General features: G+C 37.2%; 1 protein-coding gene across 1 annotated transcript in view; it reads left to right on the top strand.

Annotated features, from left to right (window-relative positions):
* NDFIP1 (Nedd4 family interacting protein 1) overlaps window positions 1–19,343 on the top strand; it is a 50,968-nt gene that overhangs the window by 18,450 nt on the left and 13,175 nt on the right. The window contains exons 2-4 of the mRNA XM_082835478.1: window positions 11,569–11,656; window positions 15,338–15,468; window positions 18,494–18,581. Of these exons, the coding sequence (XP_082691604.1) occupies window positions 11,569–11,656; window positions 15,338–15,468; window positions 18,494–18,581 (307 nt within the window). The remainder of the gene's footprint in view (window positions 1–11,568; window positions 11,657–15,337; window positions 15,469–18,493; window positions 18,582–19,343) is intronic.

Genomic DNA, 19,343 nt, shown 5'->3' with positions numbered 1-19,343 from the left:
GCAAGGTTTTTTTTTTTTTTGGCTGCGTTGGGTCTTTGTTGCTGCACGCGGGCTTTCTCTAGTTGCGGAGAACAGGGGTTACTTTTCTCATTGCGGAGGCTTCTCTTGTTGCGGAGCACGGGCTCTACGTGCACAGGCTTCGGTAGTTGCAGCACGTGGGCTCAGTAGTTGCGGCACGCGGGTGCTAGAGCATGCAGGCTTCAGTAGTTGCGGCCTAGGAGACTAAAGCCTTTCTTTCTGCAAACAAGAAACAAAGGACAGGCTTCCCTGGTGGCGCAGTGGTTAGGAATCCACCTGCCAATGCAGGGGACACGGGTTTGAGCCCTGGTCCGGGAAGATCCCACATGCTGCAGAGCAGCTAATCCCATGTGCCACAGCTACTGAGCCTGTGCTCAAGGGCCCGTGAGCCACAACTACTGAAGCCTGTGCGCCTAGGGCCTGTGCTCTGCAACAAGAGAAGCCACCGCAATGAGAAGCCCGCACACCGCAACGAAGAGTAGCCCCCGCCCATAGCTCCTGCTCACCGCAACTACAGAAAGCCCGCGCACAACAACGAAGACCCAACACAGCCAAAAATAAATAAATAAATAAATAAAATTTTTTTAAAAAAAGAAACAAAGGACAAGAAGAGCCTTTTGTACCTGGGAAGGCCCCACAGGGTCCTGTTTGGTTTCATTTCCCCCTTTTCTTTGATAGCCCTCAATCCTGAGAGGAACGGGGGCAGAACCAGAAACGAAATAAAGTTTTGGAGAGAGATTAATCATAAACTGAGCAGGGGAACTCAGTTTTAGGGGGACGCGGTTTCACGATTCCTCTGCCAGTCTCCTTTTCTCCCCTTCTGGAACTGTTAGTGAGTATGATTTACATACAGAAACATGCACAAATCATAAATGTGTATTGTAGTTCAGTGAATTTTCACAAGCTGAACATGCACGTTAACTAGTACCCAGATCAAGCAACAGCATTACCAGCACTCCAAAAGCTCCCTTCATGTGCCCTTCCAATTGTGCCCCTGCCCTGGGTGACCACTCAGCTGGCAGACTAGGTTTGCCCGGTTTTGCTCTTTACATAAGTGTAATCGTACAGTAAATGCTCTTGTGTCTGGTTTCTGTTGCTCAGCATTATGTTTATGAGATTCACCCTTGCTGTTGTGTGTTGTTACAGTTTATTCATTCACATGGCTGTATAATATTCCATTGTGTGAAGTTGTCATTTAGTTACCCATTCTGCTGTTGATGGGCATTTGGGTAGTTTCCAATTTTATGAATACTGTTGCTTTGAACATCCTGGTATGTCTTTTGGTGAACATGTGTGTTTCTGTCAGGATGTATAACTGGAGTATAATTGCTGGGTCATACAGTATGTATGAATTCATCTTTAGTAGATATTACTAAACAGTTTTCTGAAGTGGCTCTGCAAATTTACATTCCCAGTATGAGAGTTCTGGTTGTTATGTACCCTCAACAACATTTGGTATTTTCTGCTTTTTTATTTTAACTATTATCTGTGGTTTTAATTTGCATTTCTGTGATGACTATTGAAATGCAGCACTTTTTAAATATGTTTGTCAGCCATTTGGCTATCTTCTTTTGTGAAGTGTCTATTCAAGACTTTTGCCCATTTTTCAGTTCGGTGTTTTCCTTTTTGTTACGGCTTTTTAGAAGTTTTTTTTTTTAATGTCTTCTGGATATGAGTCCTTTGTCCAGAAAATATGTCTTCTATTCTGGGCTGTCTTTTCATTCTCTCAGTAGGGTCTTTTGAATGAATAAAAGTTCTTAATTTGAGAAGCACATGTGGGTGAACATCTTCATGTCCTTGTGCACAAAAAAGCTAACGATAAATGAAGAAATTGATAGTTAACTTTTGAAGATCTGTAAGATGGATATGTACTACTTCTACAGGAACTTGCTGATAAAAATATGCCATCCCTTGTGATGACCCAAACACTAAGCTGACCACAGAGTAGAAAATACTGACATATGAAAAACAAGTAGAGCCCAGAAGAAACCAGCAACTGTACCTAAGAAAGAATTTCCTTTGGCATTTTATTATAATGGTATATAGGAATAGTGCTTCTGTCAGTAGATTTAATGGAAAAGTTATTTTGTCCATGTTGACAAATGTTGATCTTAATAATTGTACATAAAGCATCATTTAACAAATTTCATCAAGTTAACTTTTTAATATCCCAAATTATCAGCCTAAATAATACTATTATGGCTTAAAATAGCAACCAGTCTTTCTAGTAAATTAATGAAAAAATGGAAGTGTTCTTTCAGGAATATTAAGGGGTAATAGTCAAATTGGTGTGATTGTGGCATGTAATAGTGCCTGTTAAAATTTCATTGAATGAAATCATTCAAATTTCTGACTATCCATGAGGAAGGTTGTTGTGGGCTATTGCAGAAGAAAAGGCAATGGAGAGAATGGAAAGCATGAATCACAACATATTTACATCTAATTCTATTCCTGTAGGTTATGTATCTACATTAATAGCATTTACTTTTATTTTTGGCTGCACTGGGTCTTAGTTGTGGCATGCGGGATCTAGTTCCCTGACCAGGGATCGAACCCGGGCCCCCTGCACTGGGAGCATGGAGAGTCTTAACCACTGGACTACCAGGGAAGTCGCCACGTTTACATTCTAAGTACTCTTTCTGCAGTACAGCTGTTTTTCAGAAAAGTTGTACAAATCAAACTAATTTAAATATGTTGCTAGATAGGCATGTAGTTTGATGATAGCCTTGCATTGTACTGATTTAAAAGGGTTGACTTCTTTTGTAATTTTAATAGTGCATTATATAATTGTTTTACCAGTCAGGATTTTAGGAGAGACATATATATGTATGCATGGTATATATGTATCTTAAATATATGTATCTTTATATATATGTCTTTATATGTGTACATTTACACATACATGTATATGTGTATTAGTGTGTATATGTGTGTATAAAATCTTAATGGAGACTAGAAATGTTCTGCATGCCAAGTCCAAAATCCTTTCAGTTCTGTTGTGAGTTTGTAAATAGGAACAGATAATTGTAAAAAATTGTTCTTGAAATTTAAAAGAACCATTGAATAGATGCCAGTTGTAGTCCACGTTCTGTTGGGACAATTCTTTTTTTCATAAAGTGTTGCTTAATATATCCTTTTAAGTGGTGAATAATTAGGAGTTCAGTTTTGCTTTCATGATGATATTTTAGAGCTTTAACGTATCTTAGAAGAGGACAACATGTAGGGTTTTAAAAACACAAACAGTATTTACCACTCATGGACTAGATTTTATGTAAACTATTTTAAAATGAATCTGATCTAGCTCCTATTTTCATATTGTTTATTCTGTAAACAAAAGATGAACTGTCCTGTCAGAGCAAGGTGTTGAGTCTCCAGTTCAACTTGTCTTTGCTAGGACGTTTAATTCCTTCTCCAAGTGGGTTCTGGAGCGCTGAACTAAGAACTGAGTTTTCTTATGGAACCAAAAAGTGGAGAAGAGGTAAGAATCAAGTCATGGATTGGTCAGTACATAGTTGGATGCTACTTCTTAAAACATGTTATGTTCAGGGGCAGAGAGACTTACCTATTTGAAAACCATATGATTGTTCCTTATTTCCCCAATCTTTATAAAATCATGAAGCATGGCAAGGGGTGGGGGGTTATCATTAACCTGGAAGGTTCTTGGCTGTAGATTTTGCTGAAGCTAGGTGACAGAAAACACTGGGCACCATTTACTTGACAGTGCCTTGGTGAAGCCATCAGTAGTGAAAATACTTGGATGTAAGATGTGGATCCCAGGGGTTGGCAGGTTGATGGCAGCTTTCTGGTGCCACCCAAAAATCTCACAATGCCACTGTCATAGCCATAGTTGGCTAGTTTAGTGCCTTCATGGATGAGGAGTTATTTCTCCTAGTGCCTTGGCTTCTTAATAAAGTTGGAGTTGGTGATGAGTGGCTACTATCTTGCCTTCCTCTTTTCTCTCTGGATGGTATGCCTTCACTTGTTATTTGGACCTCAGGTGAAAAAAAGAAGAAAAGCCATCAAATTGGTGATCATAGTTTGTAGCATTTGCTCTCATTTCTAAGGACTAACATAAATACTGCGTTAGAATATTTTCTCTCCTTCCAAACCAGATTATATTCATCAGTTGTATTTATGTATGTTAACGGTGATAACCACAAACATCTTTAAATAGAAAACTTTACAAACTGCTGGCCTTTCTGAAGAGATTTACTGTAGTATACTTTTCACCTCTTATTGCCATTGTCTTTTTAAAGCATTATTCTAATTACTTTGGTGAATTTTGATTTTTAATTGTGTTTTCATTTTGCTATTAAGAGGATTTGCATTTATCTTTTCCCTCTGCCATGAGAGCTGCTGTTGGGGATGGTCTAAATCCGGTGGTTGGTTGTTTTTAAAGTTATCTTTAGGTAAACAAAGTAGAAAAAAATCATGATGTTTATTCTCAGCTCTTAAAACAGATTGTTAGTCAAACTATCTTTTAATTTCTTGATCCTAATATTTTTCTTTTCAGGAAAGGAGAATATTAAGGAATTTTTAAAAAATCATGATGAGGTTATAATTCATTGTGTTATTTTTCTTTTTTCTTTTTATCCATTCATATATATGTGTTCCGTGTTAAGCTCTGGAGCTATTTATGGGATCAGGACCTATCCCCTCCCATTAAAGGACATAGACATTGATGTAGCAAGGAAATACTGATTTGGAATAGTCAATTTTCAGTGTCATTTTAAATGAAATGTGCATTATACAGATTTGCAGTTTTAGAAAATACTTTTTTTGAGATGTAATCCACACACCATAAAATTCATCTTTTTAAAGGGTACAATTCAGTGATTTTTACTGTGTTCACACGGTTTTGCAACCATTGCCACTGTCTAATTCCAGAACATTTGAATCACTCCCAAAAGAAACATGACACTATTAGCAGTCCGTCACTCCCCTTTCTTCCCTTCCCCAGCACCTGGCAACCACCAGTCTACTTTCTGTCTCTCTTGGATTTGCCGTTTCTGGAGACATTATATAAATGGAATCATACAGTATGTGGCGTTTTGTGACTGGCTCCTTTGCTTAGCATAATAACGTTTTCAAGGTTGACCCAGGTTTTAGCACGTATCAGTACTTTACCGCCATTTTTTTGTTGTTGTTAGGTTGATTTATTCCTATCCATCCTTTTGTATGGATATATCATATTTTGTTTATCCATTCATCATTTGATGAACCATTTGACTATTATAAATAATGCTGCTATGAACATTCATATATAAGTTTTTCTGTGAAAATTTGTTTTCATTTCTCTTGAGTATATGTCTAGGAGTGGAATTGCTGGATCCTTTTATAACTCTGTATTTAACTTTTTTTTGAGAAACAGCCAAACTGTTTTCCGCAGTGGCTGTACTCCTTGACATTCCTACCAGCAGTGTATGAGGGTTCTAATTACTCCACATATTCAACATTTGAGCTTTTTCCTTTTTTTTTTTTTTTTATGCGAGCCTCTCACTGTTGTGGTCTCTCCCGTTGCGGAGCGCAGGCTCAGCGGCCATGGCTCACGGGCCCAGCCGCTCCGCGGCATGTGGGATCTTACCGGACTGGGGCACAAACCCATGTCCCCTGCATCGACAGGCGGACTCTCAACCACTGCGCCACCAGGGAAGCCCCCCTTTTTTCCTTTTTTTTTTTTTATGGCCATAGTCATTCGTGTGACGAGGTAGCTTGTGGTTTTGATTTGCATTTCTTTTTTAAAAAAATTTATTTATTTTTGGCTGCATTGGGTCTTCCTTGCTGTGCATAGGCTTTCTGTAGTTGCGGTGAGCGGGGGCTACTCTTCGTTGCGGTGCACACGCTTCTCACTCTGGTGGTTTCTCTTGTTGAAGAGCATGGGCTCTAGGCACGCGGGCTTCAGTAGTTGTGGCGCATGGGCTCAGTAGTTGTGGTGCATGGGCTTAGCTGCTCCGTGGCATGTGGGATCTTCCCGGACCAGGGCTTGAACCCGTGTCCCCTGCATTGGCAGGCGGATTCTTAACCACTGCACCACCAGGGAAGCCCCTGACTTGCATTTCTTGATGACTAATGATGTTGAGCGTCTCATGTATACTGGCCATTTGTATATCTTCTTTGGAGAAATGTCTATTAAAATTAGATTGTCTTTTTATTGTTGAATTTCTCTTTGTCAAAATTACCTTTAGCAGAGAACTATTCTTTTTTTTTCTTTTTTTTTTTTAAATTTATTTCTGGTTGTGCCAGGTCTTAGTTGAGGTAGGTGGGCTCCTTAGTTGCAGCTCACCAACTCCTTTAGTTGTGGCACACATGCTCCTTAGTTGTGACATGCGAACTCTTAGTTGTGGCATGCATGTGGGATCTAGTTCCCTGACCAGGGATCGAACCCAGGCCCCCTGCATTGGGAGGTGGATTCTTAACCACTGCGCCACCAGGGAAGTCCCAGGAGAACTATTCTTGAATGTAAAGAATTCGGTGGTGGTAGAATATTTTATAGTCAGTATACTATATACAATTAAAAATATACAAACAGGTGGTTGCCAGAGGGAAGGTGGGTTGGGGGGCAGGTGAAATAGGTGAAGGGGATTAAGGGGTACAGAGTTCCAGTTTTAAAATATAATAAGTAAGTCACGGGGTTGTAATGTATAGCATAGGGAAAACAGTAAGTAGTGCTGTAACAACTTTGTATGGTGATGGATGGTAACTAGATACGGTGATGATCATTTTGAAATGTATATGAATATTGAATTACTATAATGTATACCTGAAAGTAATATCATATGATATTGAATGTCAATTATACTTCAATTACAAAAAAAACTATAGTCTATATACAATAGAAAATTTATAGTCCTCACAAACTTCAGCTTTTTCTGAACAACACAGTAAAATAGCATACTCAGTTGTTTACCTAAAGAAATGTGCTTGTTTACTTTCTGGTAATGATACTGTCTCATTTGGTGGGATTTAAAGAGTACACAGAAATAGTGGGTTGGTAATGAGAGGTTTAAAAAATTGCATTTTAAGTAAAAGTTTTAGAAATTAACTCTAAAATTAGAAGTGGTAAATAGCACTTAAAGCTAAAGTTTAGGCTTTTCTGAGACTGTTACTAACTTAAAGAAGGGATTTAAAACTTACCAGAATTTTCTTGCCGTTTAAATAGGACTCACCCAAGAAAAAAATGAGTGGTGAAAATACTTGTAACTTTATGGACTTATCGGATAAGTTCAGCATTATTTTCCACATATTTGTTTGTGTGAATTATGAGGCATATTTTGATACCTCTTCTCATGGATTTATGAGTTTTTGGTTTTTCTCTTTGTTGTTTAGTAGGTTTTCTTGTTGTTCTCCCATTCTTAGTAAATAGAATCCAAGAATGACTTTTACGTAAGTGCCTTTAGGTACTGCCGTCCTGTACAGTTGTAAATGTTGACCCTTACTTAGGCTTAATCCTAGCCCTTGCTCTTCTGTTGCTTAAAAACAGCTTATTTCTAAATTGGAGAACATCTTTAGAACTACTTATGGGAGGGCAATGAGGAAGCCTTCTTACTGGGGTGGGAGCTCAAATAAGAATTTAAACCTGTAGGGTTTACGTGTCTTTAAACTTGTTAATTCAAGTTTTCTTCTACTAGAACTGGAGCTATGTATGATTTCTATATGGGAGATTCTGTTGTCCAACTAAAACACCATATACTTATTTCTAATAGCAACAATATGGATAGGATACAGAGGAAGGAAAAACATCCTTTATTTTAGATGTGCTGTATTTCACAGGCTAAATCTAGAGGACAAAGCATTTTAGCACTTATTTGTAGGTAATTTTTTTTTTTCAACCTGAGGGCGATCAAGGCTAAGAAGTACCATAGGAGATTGTGACATATTTATAAAATGGGAATGTGGAAGAGTTTTAGGGTTCTTCTGGGGAGCCATAACAGAGTCTGCTCAGAGTATAAGGAGGAACGCAGGTAATCAGGAAAGTGGGAGTAAGGGCACTGTCCGGGGAGTGGCAAAGAGAAAGACCATCTGAATTTTCACATGATTGAATTATTCCTTTGTCAGCAGTGGAGACATACTTTTGTATTAAACTCAGTAGTTTATATGGCATGTATAGGTAATTGTATAATTCTGTTTGGGAAAGCCACAGTTTAAATCTTATTTGGAGATAAGTAAAATTGATGAGAATTGTTAAAAAAAATTATGTGACCGAGAAGAATCCAGAGCCGCGAAGGTATTTATTATCTGTCACAATTACACAATCAAAGGACCACCCCCCCACCCCTCGCAGTAGGGAGAGAGCAGAAAGTCCCACCACTTCTCAGATTTGTCTCTCAGTATCCCCTACAACCAGGGATCTGTAACAGGTAGGTTGCACTCAGGCTTCACACTGACCCAGTTGCTAGAAGAGACTGGGCATCTTTCCAACGCCAGCCCCAAATTGACAGTGACACTTATTGTCTTAGCCTTGGGAGAGCCTGAGGATCCCTGAACCCCAGGGATATGGCAGGGAGGGCTGCACAGGAAAGGTTCCCAAGGACAGAAAAGGAGAACCTTAAAAATACGTTTTGGGGGAGTTCCCTGGTGGTCCATTGGGTAGGACTCTGCGGTCCCAATGCAGGGGGCCCGGGTTTAATCCCTGGTCAGGGAACTAGATCCCGCACGCGTGCCACAACTAAGAGTTCGCATGCTGCAACTAAAGAAGCCCGCATGCTGCAACTAAAAGATACTGCATGCCACAACTGAGACCTGGTGCAGCCTAAGTAAATTTAAAAAATAAAGAAATATTTAAAAAAATACATTTTGGAACCAAGTAACCAAGTTCATAGCCTTATAGGTAAGGCCCACTCTAGTTCTAGTCCTCCCCAGCTTTCCCCTCCCCCCCGCCCCTGTTAGTGAGTGCCTGGCTTGTTTGGCTGGCAGAGCCAAATTAATGGCAATAGATGCCCCCAAAGTGTAAAAAGATGTATAGTTAGGGCTTCTGTTATATAACAAGTTATTATTCACACAGATGGTGGTCACTAAATACTTCTTGAAGGTGATTGCCTCTTTCCCTCCCACATCGTAGTGTTTCATTTTAAACACCTTTCTTGGTGGAGCCTAAATTTATCACCAGCATTATAGAAAACACCAGAGTTGGGAACCCTGTAGAGTGAGGTCCTGGGATCATCCCAGTATGTGGAGCCTCCATAATCATAGTGGGTGTTTTTTGTTGGTTATGTTTTTTCAGTTAGAAATAATATTAGTATGATTAATTACTAATTATTAATTAATAATAATATGATTCTGAAGTGGTGAATTTTAATGGAGTAAAAATTTTCATCTGGAAATGTTTCTTTTTTCCTCATCAAAGAGAAAATGGGGGTTTCTGAGCCAATTGGAATTTCTTTGCTTTGTTATCTGTTACCCTGGTGTGGAATGATCAAATTTCACATTTCCAGGTTGCTAGGAGACAGGCAACCTATCTTGTAGATACAGGCATTACAACTCCATTATACTTTATTTCTTAGAATTCTGTATTTCTTAGAATTCTCATGCTTTCTTTCTAAAACCTAAATTATGCAGAGGTAACATGATTATTTGACCAAGCTCAGGAGATGAAAGAATTATCAAATCAAAAATATCAAGCTGAAAAAAACAATATCAGGCTGGGTTTAAATAAAGAACATGACTGGCTACAGTAAGTTAAGGCAACATTCTTGAAAGTGAGTCTGTATTTGCCTCTGCTTTTGCTGCTGACTCTTTTTGCTGCTTTTTGCAACTTTTTTTTTTGCTGCTTTTTTGTACTTTTTGCAGCACGCAAGAGTGGTTAGGTAGGAGTAGGCTGAGAATACCCTGTCTAGAGAGCTACAGATGATGTTAAAAGTATTCCAAGTGAACATGGCCCCAGGAACTCTATTTAAATAATTTACTGATTTGGTCTCCCAGGAACATTTGGATTTACTGTAGCTATTTTGTCCTTTCCTTTCTTTTGAAAGGAAAATTCATCTTATGTTACAATGCACTTATTTTGAAATGCCTTAGGTTTAACATTAGATAACTAGGGTTCAAAAAAATGTGCCCAGATGGTAGATGTTGATGAAAATTTGGGAGAAGAATTCATTTGAAGTTGAATGCTTGGCAGTATTAATCAGAAAGGTTTTGTTGGCTTCCGATTTTGAATAGCATAGAGATTGGAGGCTGAGATATTACTTTAATATCTACTTCATTGTTAGGACAGGTCAGGCTTTTCTCTTTTTCTGTTTCAGTTCAGGATAGAGTTCTTTGCAGCAGTTGGTTTAGAGGGGTTTGTATTTTACAACTGGCTCAATTGGCTCTATATATCTTGATGTTACACAGCTGGGACGCAGACCCCCAAGTCAGTTACACTGATAAATACTCTGTTAGTACTTTACAGATTGACTCCCATTCTCAGCCACTTCATCTTTTTTTTTAATGTTTTTAATTTTTTCTTTAAAATTCCTTTGTAAAATATAGACATAGAAAGCTACATAAATCATATATATTTATATAACATTTACTAAACATTAATGGAGTTGACATTCACAAAACCAACACCCAGATCAGGTAATAATACTTCCATCACCTCTGAAGCATATTCCCATCTGCCCACCAATAGACTGACTCTTAGCCAGTTCATCTTTTAAATGAGCTGTAGTCGTGACAGTGGAAAAATTAAATCACATGTCTTTGTTTATGAAGATGAGTTGCATAGACTATATAGACTGGCAGTGGTAGGAAGACACTTTCAGTGTCAGTTATCTAAAGTAACTGGAGCTGTAGATTTGACTAGTGAGAAAGTTACTGAGATATGGAAGAGGAAGATGTATTGACAGAGGTTATATGTAGAATTAGGTGGAATTTTATGTTTTTGTAAATATCTCAATTATTTAAGATATAATTTCTATGCACAAACTGGATATAATGGTAAACTTTGGTTTTACTGTGATTTGTCTTTGCCTTAACAGATTGTTATTATTAGATTATTTTTCTAATGGAAAAAATTAAGTGATAAATCTTCATTACAAGAAATTAGAATGTACATATACACAAGGAAAAAATCCCCTCTAATTGCATCTCCTGAGATAACCAGTGTAAACTGTAGATGTTTATCTTTATAGACCTGCTTTCCATCACATATCTGTCTTTCAAAACCAAGTTATATGATTCATACGGTTTGGTAAACTTAGCTTTTTTCATGTAACAGTACAGCACGAATATCTGTTCAAGTCATCGAATTTTCTTCATTTTCATTTTTGTGGTTACTTAGTAATCCTTTGTGAGATGAACTGTAGTTTATTTAATAAGTCCCCAATGATTGGTATTTAGGTTGTTCCTAATTTTTGCTGCAATAGCATTTATGGCTACCTTTTTTGCCACTGTCTGATTACTTCCTTAGGATAAACTCCTGGGAGTAGAATAATTCACAAAGGATTTGCTCATTTTAAGGCTTTTGAAACACATTGCAAAATAGCTTTCCAGAAAGGCTATTCCAGTTTTCAGGTTTTCCTCTGTCTAATTGGCTTTATGATTGCATTAAAATGTGAAATTTTTATTTAGTTGCAGAATGAAGAAGAGCCTGGAGAGCCGGAACAAGCTGCAGGGGACGCTCCTCCACCTTATAGCAGCATCTCTGCAGAGAGTGCAGGTAGGTAACAGAGTGAGGTGGCTGCTGAGCTCTTGAAATGCATCAGCCAGAGGCTTTTGTCTGCTATGTATTTGTTGGTGTTTGTGTTTGCTTCAGCTTTCCTTAAGAAATCTTTGACATTAGTTTTAGTTTGTAGTCTGAGGTGAAAAAAAGTCACTGTTCTGAAAAACAGATAAAACCCCATTCCAATGTGGCTTTCTTACGGAACTCAGTTTTATCCCAACAGACTCTTAATATAAAGGAGGTAGAATTCAGGAACCAGGTGATCACCTGTTTTTTCTGTTGCTGTTCTTTTTGTAGTTTGCTCATTAGTTGTTTTGCCTTTTTTTTTTAAACCAAATCCTGTTCTTTTAATCTTTTTTTTTTTAGATGTTGGGGGTAGGAGTTTATTAATTAATTAATTTATTTTTGCTGTGTTGGGTCTTCGTTTCTGTGCGAGGGCTTTCTCTAGTTGTGGCAAGCGGGGGCCACTCTTCATCGCGGTGCGCGGGCCTCTCACTATCGCGGCCTCTCTTGTTGCGGAGCACAGGCTCCAGACGCGCAGGCTCAGTAGTTGTGGCTCATGGGCCTAGTTGCTCTGCGGCATGTGGGATTCTCCCAGACCAGGGCTCGAACCCGTGTCCCCTGCATTAACAGGCAGATTCTCAACCACTGCGCCACCAGGGAAGCCCCCTGTTTTGCTTTTTGATTCTAGTACCTGTGACCTGGAATATAGTATGTTAAATTTCTTTTATGCTAATAAATTCTTAATAAAAAAACTAGAAGTCTCCCAACTCTTTCATTTTGTTTCTCATAGTTTAAAACCATCCTTAATTAACCTTTCATCTTCCCATCTTATACTAGATTATCTTTATAATTTGCACACGCATGTTTAGAAGGGGTGGGGGAGAAGAAAGAAAATTGCAGTAGTTCAGGACTTTTGGTAATTAGATCTTTATGATAATCAGTTCTACTTTAATTACTGAAAATTGACCAGTTTTGATGGAACCTCTTCCATATTCTCTGAAACAACTGTGGCAGAGTGGCAAGTACATGGTGCACACATGTTGGCAGGGGGAAAAAAGGCACAAGTCACTATTTTGTATACTCACTTTACCTGTTTTAATTTGTGGTGTATAAATTTGGACAGTCTAACAAATATTGGATTTTTGTTTGTTTTGAATGTACTAAATAAAATGGAAAAGATTGTCGTTCAACTTTTCATGGAAACTTAAAATTATGTGAGGTGTCTATATTGATGGATCCCATTTTTTAAAACTCCGTTGAAATAGGGAAATAAAAATGTTCTTGATTTCCCTCAACTTAAGGTAGTAAGGGCAGTTCCCTGGTGGCCTAGTAGTTAGGATTCTGGGCTTTCACTGTTGCGGCCTGGGCTCCTTCCCTGGTCGGGGAACCCAAGATCACAAAGCTGCGTGGCGCAGCCAAAAAAAAAGTTTTCCTTAAGGTAGTAGGTATCAGTTTTGTTCATGTATTCAGAATTACTGTGGCTATGGGCCAATTCAGATTGTACCCTTCAATTTGTAAATTAACTTTTAAATTAAAAGTAGAAAGAAATTTTTAAGGAAATTATATATACAGTGTTTTATATACACATACATGCATGTATATATGTATGTGTAATGTATGTAAAATAGTTATTTTGACATAGAGAAAAACAAATTTCTTGAATTGGATTAGGTGGCAGCTTTAGTTTCAGTAACACATTTTCCTAATTTTCGTCTAAAACCTTTGATATTTTATTTTTCCCATTTAGATAGATGGGCGTTCCATCTGGAATTGTTTTTTCTGTGTAGTGTGAGGTAGTGGTCAAGGTTGTTCTTCCATATGGATATCCATTTGGTCCCACACCATTTATTGAAAAGACCATTCATTCTTCTTCCACTGCTGTAATGTCACCTTTGTCGTAAATCAAGTGAATCTGTGTGTGTGTGTGTGTGTGTGTGTGTGTGTGTGTGTGTGTGCGCGCGCGCCTGTTTTCTGGACTAAATATTCTGTCCTTAGGTCTTTGTGCCTGTGCTTAACTTTCTTAATTCCAGAACTTTATAATCTTGATATCTGGTAATTAGGTCCTTTAGCCTTTGTGTTCTTCAAGATTTCCTTGATACTTCTTGGCTTTTTGTATTTTTATTTACATTTTAGAATCAGTTTGCCAATTTCCATAAAACGGATGAAACAAACAAAAATTCTGCTGGAAGTTTTGTTGGGATGGCATTGAATCTGTGTATCAATTAACATCTTTATAATGTTGCATCTTCCAGTCTATGTTAAATCCCTCCCATTTATTAAGATCTTCTTTAATTTCTCTCAATAATATTTTGTGAGTCTCAATATAGAGATAATTAGATTTATTCCTAGGTATTTGGTGTATTTTGGTGCTGTTATAAAATGTCCGTGTATAATTTTATCTTCTCTTTGTTGCTGTCATATGAAAATACAGTTGATGGTTTATATTAACTATATGTTCAGAGACTTTCCTAAATTCATGTATTAATTCTAATAGTTTGTAGATACTCTTGGATTGTCTACATATGTAACTATGTCATCCATGATTAAGGATAGATTTCTTCTTTTCCAATCCTTATGTCTTACATTTTCTTTTCTTTCCATATTGTATCAACTAGTAGTACCTCTAAGATAATGTTTGATTAGAAGTGGGAATGGTAGGCCATTTTTGTCTGATTCTCTAATCTTAGGGGAGAAAGCTTTTAATAATTTACCATTAATTATGATAGTTACTCTAGATTTTTCATAGAGATTTGTGAGGTTAAGGAATCATAGTTTTCTTTTACAGTATTCCTAATTTGCTAAGTTTTTTTGTTATTAATAGGTATGTTATCAATACTTTTTCTGCCCATGTGAAGACAGAATTTTTCTCCTTTTTTCTGTTAGTGAGGTGAATTCTGTTGATTGATAATTTCAGTAATATACTACAGTAAAATTGGAAGTTAGTTATAATTAACCAAAGAGAAAAAAGAAAAGAAAAATGTTAATCTTGATGAAGTATAGGAATTTTTTCAGAATTCTTAAGTGTTTTCAAAAATTGTATAGAAATTTAATCCATTTGTTAATAGATCTTTTCTAATAATACATATTGAATCTTTTATAATAGAAGTCAGTGAGAATGAAGATGCAGTATTAGAAAGAAGGAGCGCAAGATTTCACACAAATAAATAATGGTTCTGTAACTGAACCTGTAATTACCTTAGGCATGTCACAGAAAACAATACATGGCAAAAATAATGTGAAAGAATCAAAAGGGCCAAAATCTGTGAGAAATGACTTTTAACTTTTTTTCAAATTTATTTTCATGTTTATAAATGGGAGGACACCATGGTACAGATTTCCAAACACACAGGTGAATTATTTTTAGCTTAAATTTTACCTTATTCCATTATTAATATTACATGCCTTTTGTGAACACACCACATAAACAGCCAAAAAAAAAGTGTTCAGAAGCACTTGGGAGGGCTAAGTGAATGTGGAATTTAGATAATTGAAAAGTGGATACATTTAAAAATCATTCCCAGTCTTATGTTCATCTTTAAACACCTTTTGATTCAATTATTCTATATGTACTGTTAGAGGAATGGCTGGTTTTTGTTTGCCAGAGTTAGCAGAAATCCTCTTTTTCCTCATTTCAACTAATCTTCAGATTATTATGACTTCCTTTTTATTCTGCAGCATATTTTGACTACAAAGATGAGTCTGGGTTTCCAAAGCCCCCATCTTACAATGTGGCTACCACACTGCCCAGTTATGATGAAGCTGAGAGAACCAAAGCTGAAGCTACTATCCCTTTGGTTCCTGGAAGAGTAAGTCCAACTTACCATGTTACTTGGTGCTGGTTTATGGGAATTAAGTTCTTTGCATTATCCACTTTGTGATATTACTTATGATTAAATTGATTAGTAAAAGTACAGCTAGTGTTTAAAAGCAGATACATTTTCTTTTGGGATAATAAACTCTTACCTTTTCCTGAAAACGAGGTAAAAGACACAAATGAGCAGAAAAATCACTAGTCAAACCAGCTCATTTTCCCTATATCTCTCCTACTGCCATCACTTTCTCAAGTCTCCTGGCATGGCTGAAACATCTTGGAGCAGGAGCTGATATAGGAAATACACCAACTTTGCCTTGATTCTGCACACTTAATATTTTGGTGTTAGGTAGATAGCTGCTAGGGAGTCTATGGAGAGAATAAATAAGTGGAACTTCATAGAATTAAACTCAGAAGTGCTCTAACAATCATCTAGATGAACCCCATGCCACCAGCGGTCCAGATCATGCCATCTGTGGAGGCACAGTGAATTCAGATCCCATCTGGCCTGATGTTAATTCATGGGAGTGGGGGTGGGGTGTGATGAAAGCCCATGGAGAATTTTGGACACTCTTGGTTCGTGATGTCAGGCCTATAAGTGATACAGTTGTGTTTTCATAAATATTCATTCAGGTTGAAGCTGATGCAAGTGGGGCCTTGGGTGAGATATTGAGAGAAAGGAAAGCAGGATCCAGTCCCCATAAATGTGGGGCAATCAAGGCTCCAGACCCTAGGCCTGGCAGGAAACTAGAGTAAAAGATAAGAACAAGAACAGAAATTCGGTCTGGGCAGTGCAATGACACAAGCCCCAGAAGTTCGGGCCTTAGGATAGTAGACTGTTTGCAGATCATATTTATACTATGAGGGGTGAAACTCATAAAACCACTGCTGGGCAGAAGTAATAGTTTACAAGCCTAGTCTAGGCTGATTCTACCTGGTGAAATGCATTCACTTCTTGTAGGTGCTAGGGAGAAACTAAGACCCCTCATGCAGCTCACTCTCTAAAGACAAAGCAGTCTTAATATAGTTACCATGTATTGGAAGCAAACAACGTGGTTGGTACAGTGCTTGATGCTTACATGTATTTTGTATGTTGTTTCCAGTCTTCACAATAACTTTGCAAGGTAGAGATTATATTATCCCTATTTTACAAATGCAAAAATTGAGGCCCAGAGAGATTAAATAATTTGCCCAAAGTCATATAGCTAATAAGTAGCATAGGTGAGTCAAACCCAGATGTTCTAGACTCCAAAGTCCTTGTATGTACTCTCCAGACCTCTTGGATTATGGTAACTGTCCCATGATATAGACCAGGAGATTAGCTCTGATTAATCACAGAACTCTTTAGAATGCTTTTGTACACATTTAAGAACTTCTTAAGGGGCTCTTTTATTCAGCCAACACGTATAGAACACTTTTTTATATAATGTGCTATGTATTTTGCAGTGGATAGGTGGAAGGCTTTGTATAAAGCAATGCTCCTGCCATACAAGAGCTTAAAATGCAGCTGGGGAAAAGGCCCACGAAGACCTATATCTAAGGAACAGCACAAGAGCAGTGAGCGTTAAGAACTGTGACTTTAACTTTGTGATCACGGGGAAGATGGGATTTGAAGTGGGCCCTGAGTTTTGATGGATAAGAACATTCCAGAAGGAAAAGCTCAGAAAGCAGATGTGAATCAGCCAGGTGCAGGGCAGATTCTGTGGTTGTAGTAATTGGTTTTGCTTGAGCAAAGAGTTAGTGACCAGAACTGTAGGTTGTAGAATCTTCTGAATGCTAGGCTGAGGCATTTAAACTTACACGTAGGTCACAGAGAATCTTTCAGAGTTTTTAAGCATGAGTATGATAAGACAAGTATGGTGTTTTAGAAACATTAACCTGGCAACAGTTTGTAGGAGGAATCCTGGTAGTAGAGATACCAAGGACAGAAAGAACAGCTAGAAGGCATTTGTAATATTATTAGGCATTACTTCCATGTATTTTTGTAGTACATCTTTGAGTAGTTATACAAAAAACAGAATTACTTTCTAATTTGGCAAAGCCTATTTATCCTACTAGTATGCATTCATAATACTGGCTATTTCGTATTTTTAAAAAGATAAAACGAACACATTCTTATATAAATTTCAAACAATAGAGGAAAGGTGTTAAATTAGATGAAAGCTGCCCCTGCCACTTCTTCTTTAGTTCCCATTCCCCAGGGGAACCCTCATTGTACTGTGTACAAGTCTACCACTTTTACTTTTAAGCGTATATTCATTTATTTTTCAATATCTCAACACTTATCTACAATTAGTTGAAAAGGTAAGTTGCATATGTTGGTGTCATTGTTGGTCAAGATCATCTTCCTTCTAGACTTGCAACACTGTGTTTTCAGGTTAGGATGGAAAGGATCCTATCTGCCGACAAGATTGGAAGTGAGGTTGTTTCAGACCTATGTACCAATATAAACAAATGGTTATGGAGCAGTGGGCAGCGCTGTTAGGCTCTTCACGTATGATTACACTATCTTCTTCCACTGCTCCACCCCACCCCACCCCAAGTCAGTCTCATAAAGCACTTGAGCTAGTCAATGGTATCTTCTTAATAGGCCCAGGATTACGAATATTCTGGGCTAAACAGGCCCTGGATTACTGATATTCTAGAATTTAAGTCAAATGTGTAAGAAAAATTTCTTTTTCTTTTCTTTATATATATATTTCTTTTCTTTATATTTATATAATATAAAAGGAAGAGTGAACAGTTCTTTGTGAACTTCATAATTTTTGAAGTGTATTGTTAAAGAACTTGGGTTATAAAGTGAAAAATTCCTTTCACTGAGAAAAAATTATATCTTTTACTTATAAGACAAATGAAAATTTTAACATATAGTTAAAGCCTTAATGCTCCTAGTTTTGAATTGAGCCGAAGCAGTATATTTTCTCATTGGAACTCACTTTTGTCCCTTTCTCTGTTTTTCTTGATGTCTTTCCTTTGCCTTGAAATAATTTATTGTGAATTTACCTTTTCTTTTCATTTAGGATGAGGATTTTGTGGGTCGGGATGATTTTGATGATCCTGACCAGATGAGGATAGGAAACGATGGGATTTTCATGTTAACTTTTTTCAGTAAGTATATACACACAGCAGAGCCACTTCCCACAAACCAGAGTGCTTTGGATTATGAGTGAATATGACTGAATTAAAAGAACTAGTTGAGTTAATACATTATATTTATTACGTATATTTAATACATTATATTTATTTTAATACGTTTTATTTAATGTATTACATTATATTTGATGCCTTTTCCTGAGATGTTCAGAGCTTAGTACACTTTTAATATCCTTTCTCTTTGTCTTTTATTTCTGTGAATACCTATGCAAAATATAATTAAAGCAGTTTTGGGGGATGCTTCATTTTTACATGATCTAATAAGCTTCAGTTTTGCAATCTTCAAGGCCCCTTAGCATTCCTCCTACTCATTCCTGACCGTGGAATAGGAATTAAATGCCTTCGATGAATTTTATTTTACAAGCTTCTATTTTCTAATACATCAAAGTCAGCCCGATTTTTCCCCCTTGATGTTATTTTGCATTTAGGTTTCCATATGCCTGACTTGAAGTGAGCAACAATTTCTTTAATTTGCTGTATTAAAAAGATATGAAGCAAATGCAGTGCTTTTAGAGGTGACGTGTTACATAAGCTGTCAAAATTCGTAGAAGCAGGAGGTGAATGACTTGAATCAGATTATTGGGGGGCACTAATTTAATGTTCAAATAATGTTTATTTACTCAGGTGTAACACATACAGTAAAGGGCACAAGTCATAAGTATTCAGTGTGGTGATATTAAGGCATTTTTGAAAGCGTATATAGCAGTAGATGTAACA

Source organism: Leucopleurus acutus, assembly GCF_964270905.1.
Source record: "Leucopleurus acutus genome assembly, chromosome: 3".
NCBI classification, from domain to species: Eukaryota; Metazoa; Chordata; class Mammalia; order Artiodactyla; family Delphinidae; genus Leucopleurus; species Leucopleurus acutus.
The sequence above is the reverse complement of the archived record's forward strand: the minus strand, read 5'-3'. Positions and strand labels throughout refer to the sequence as shown.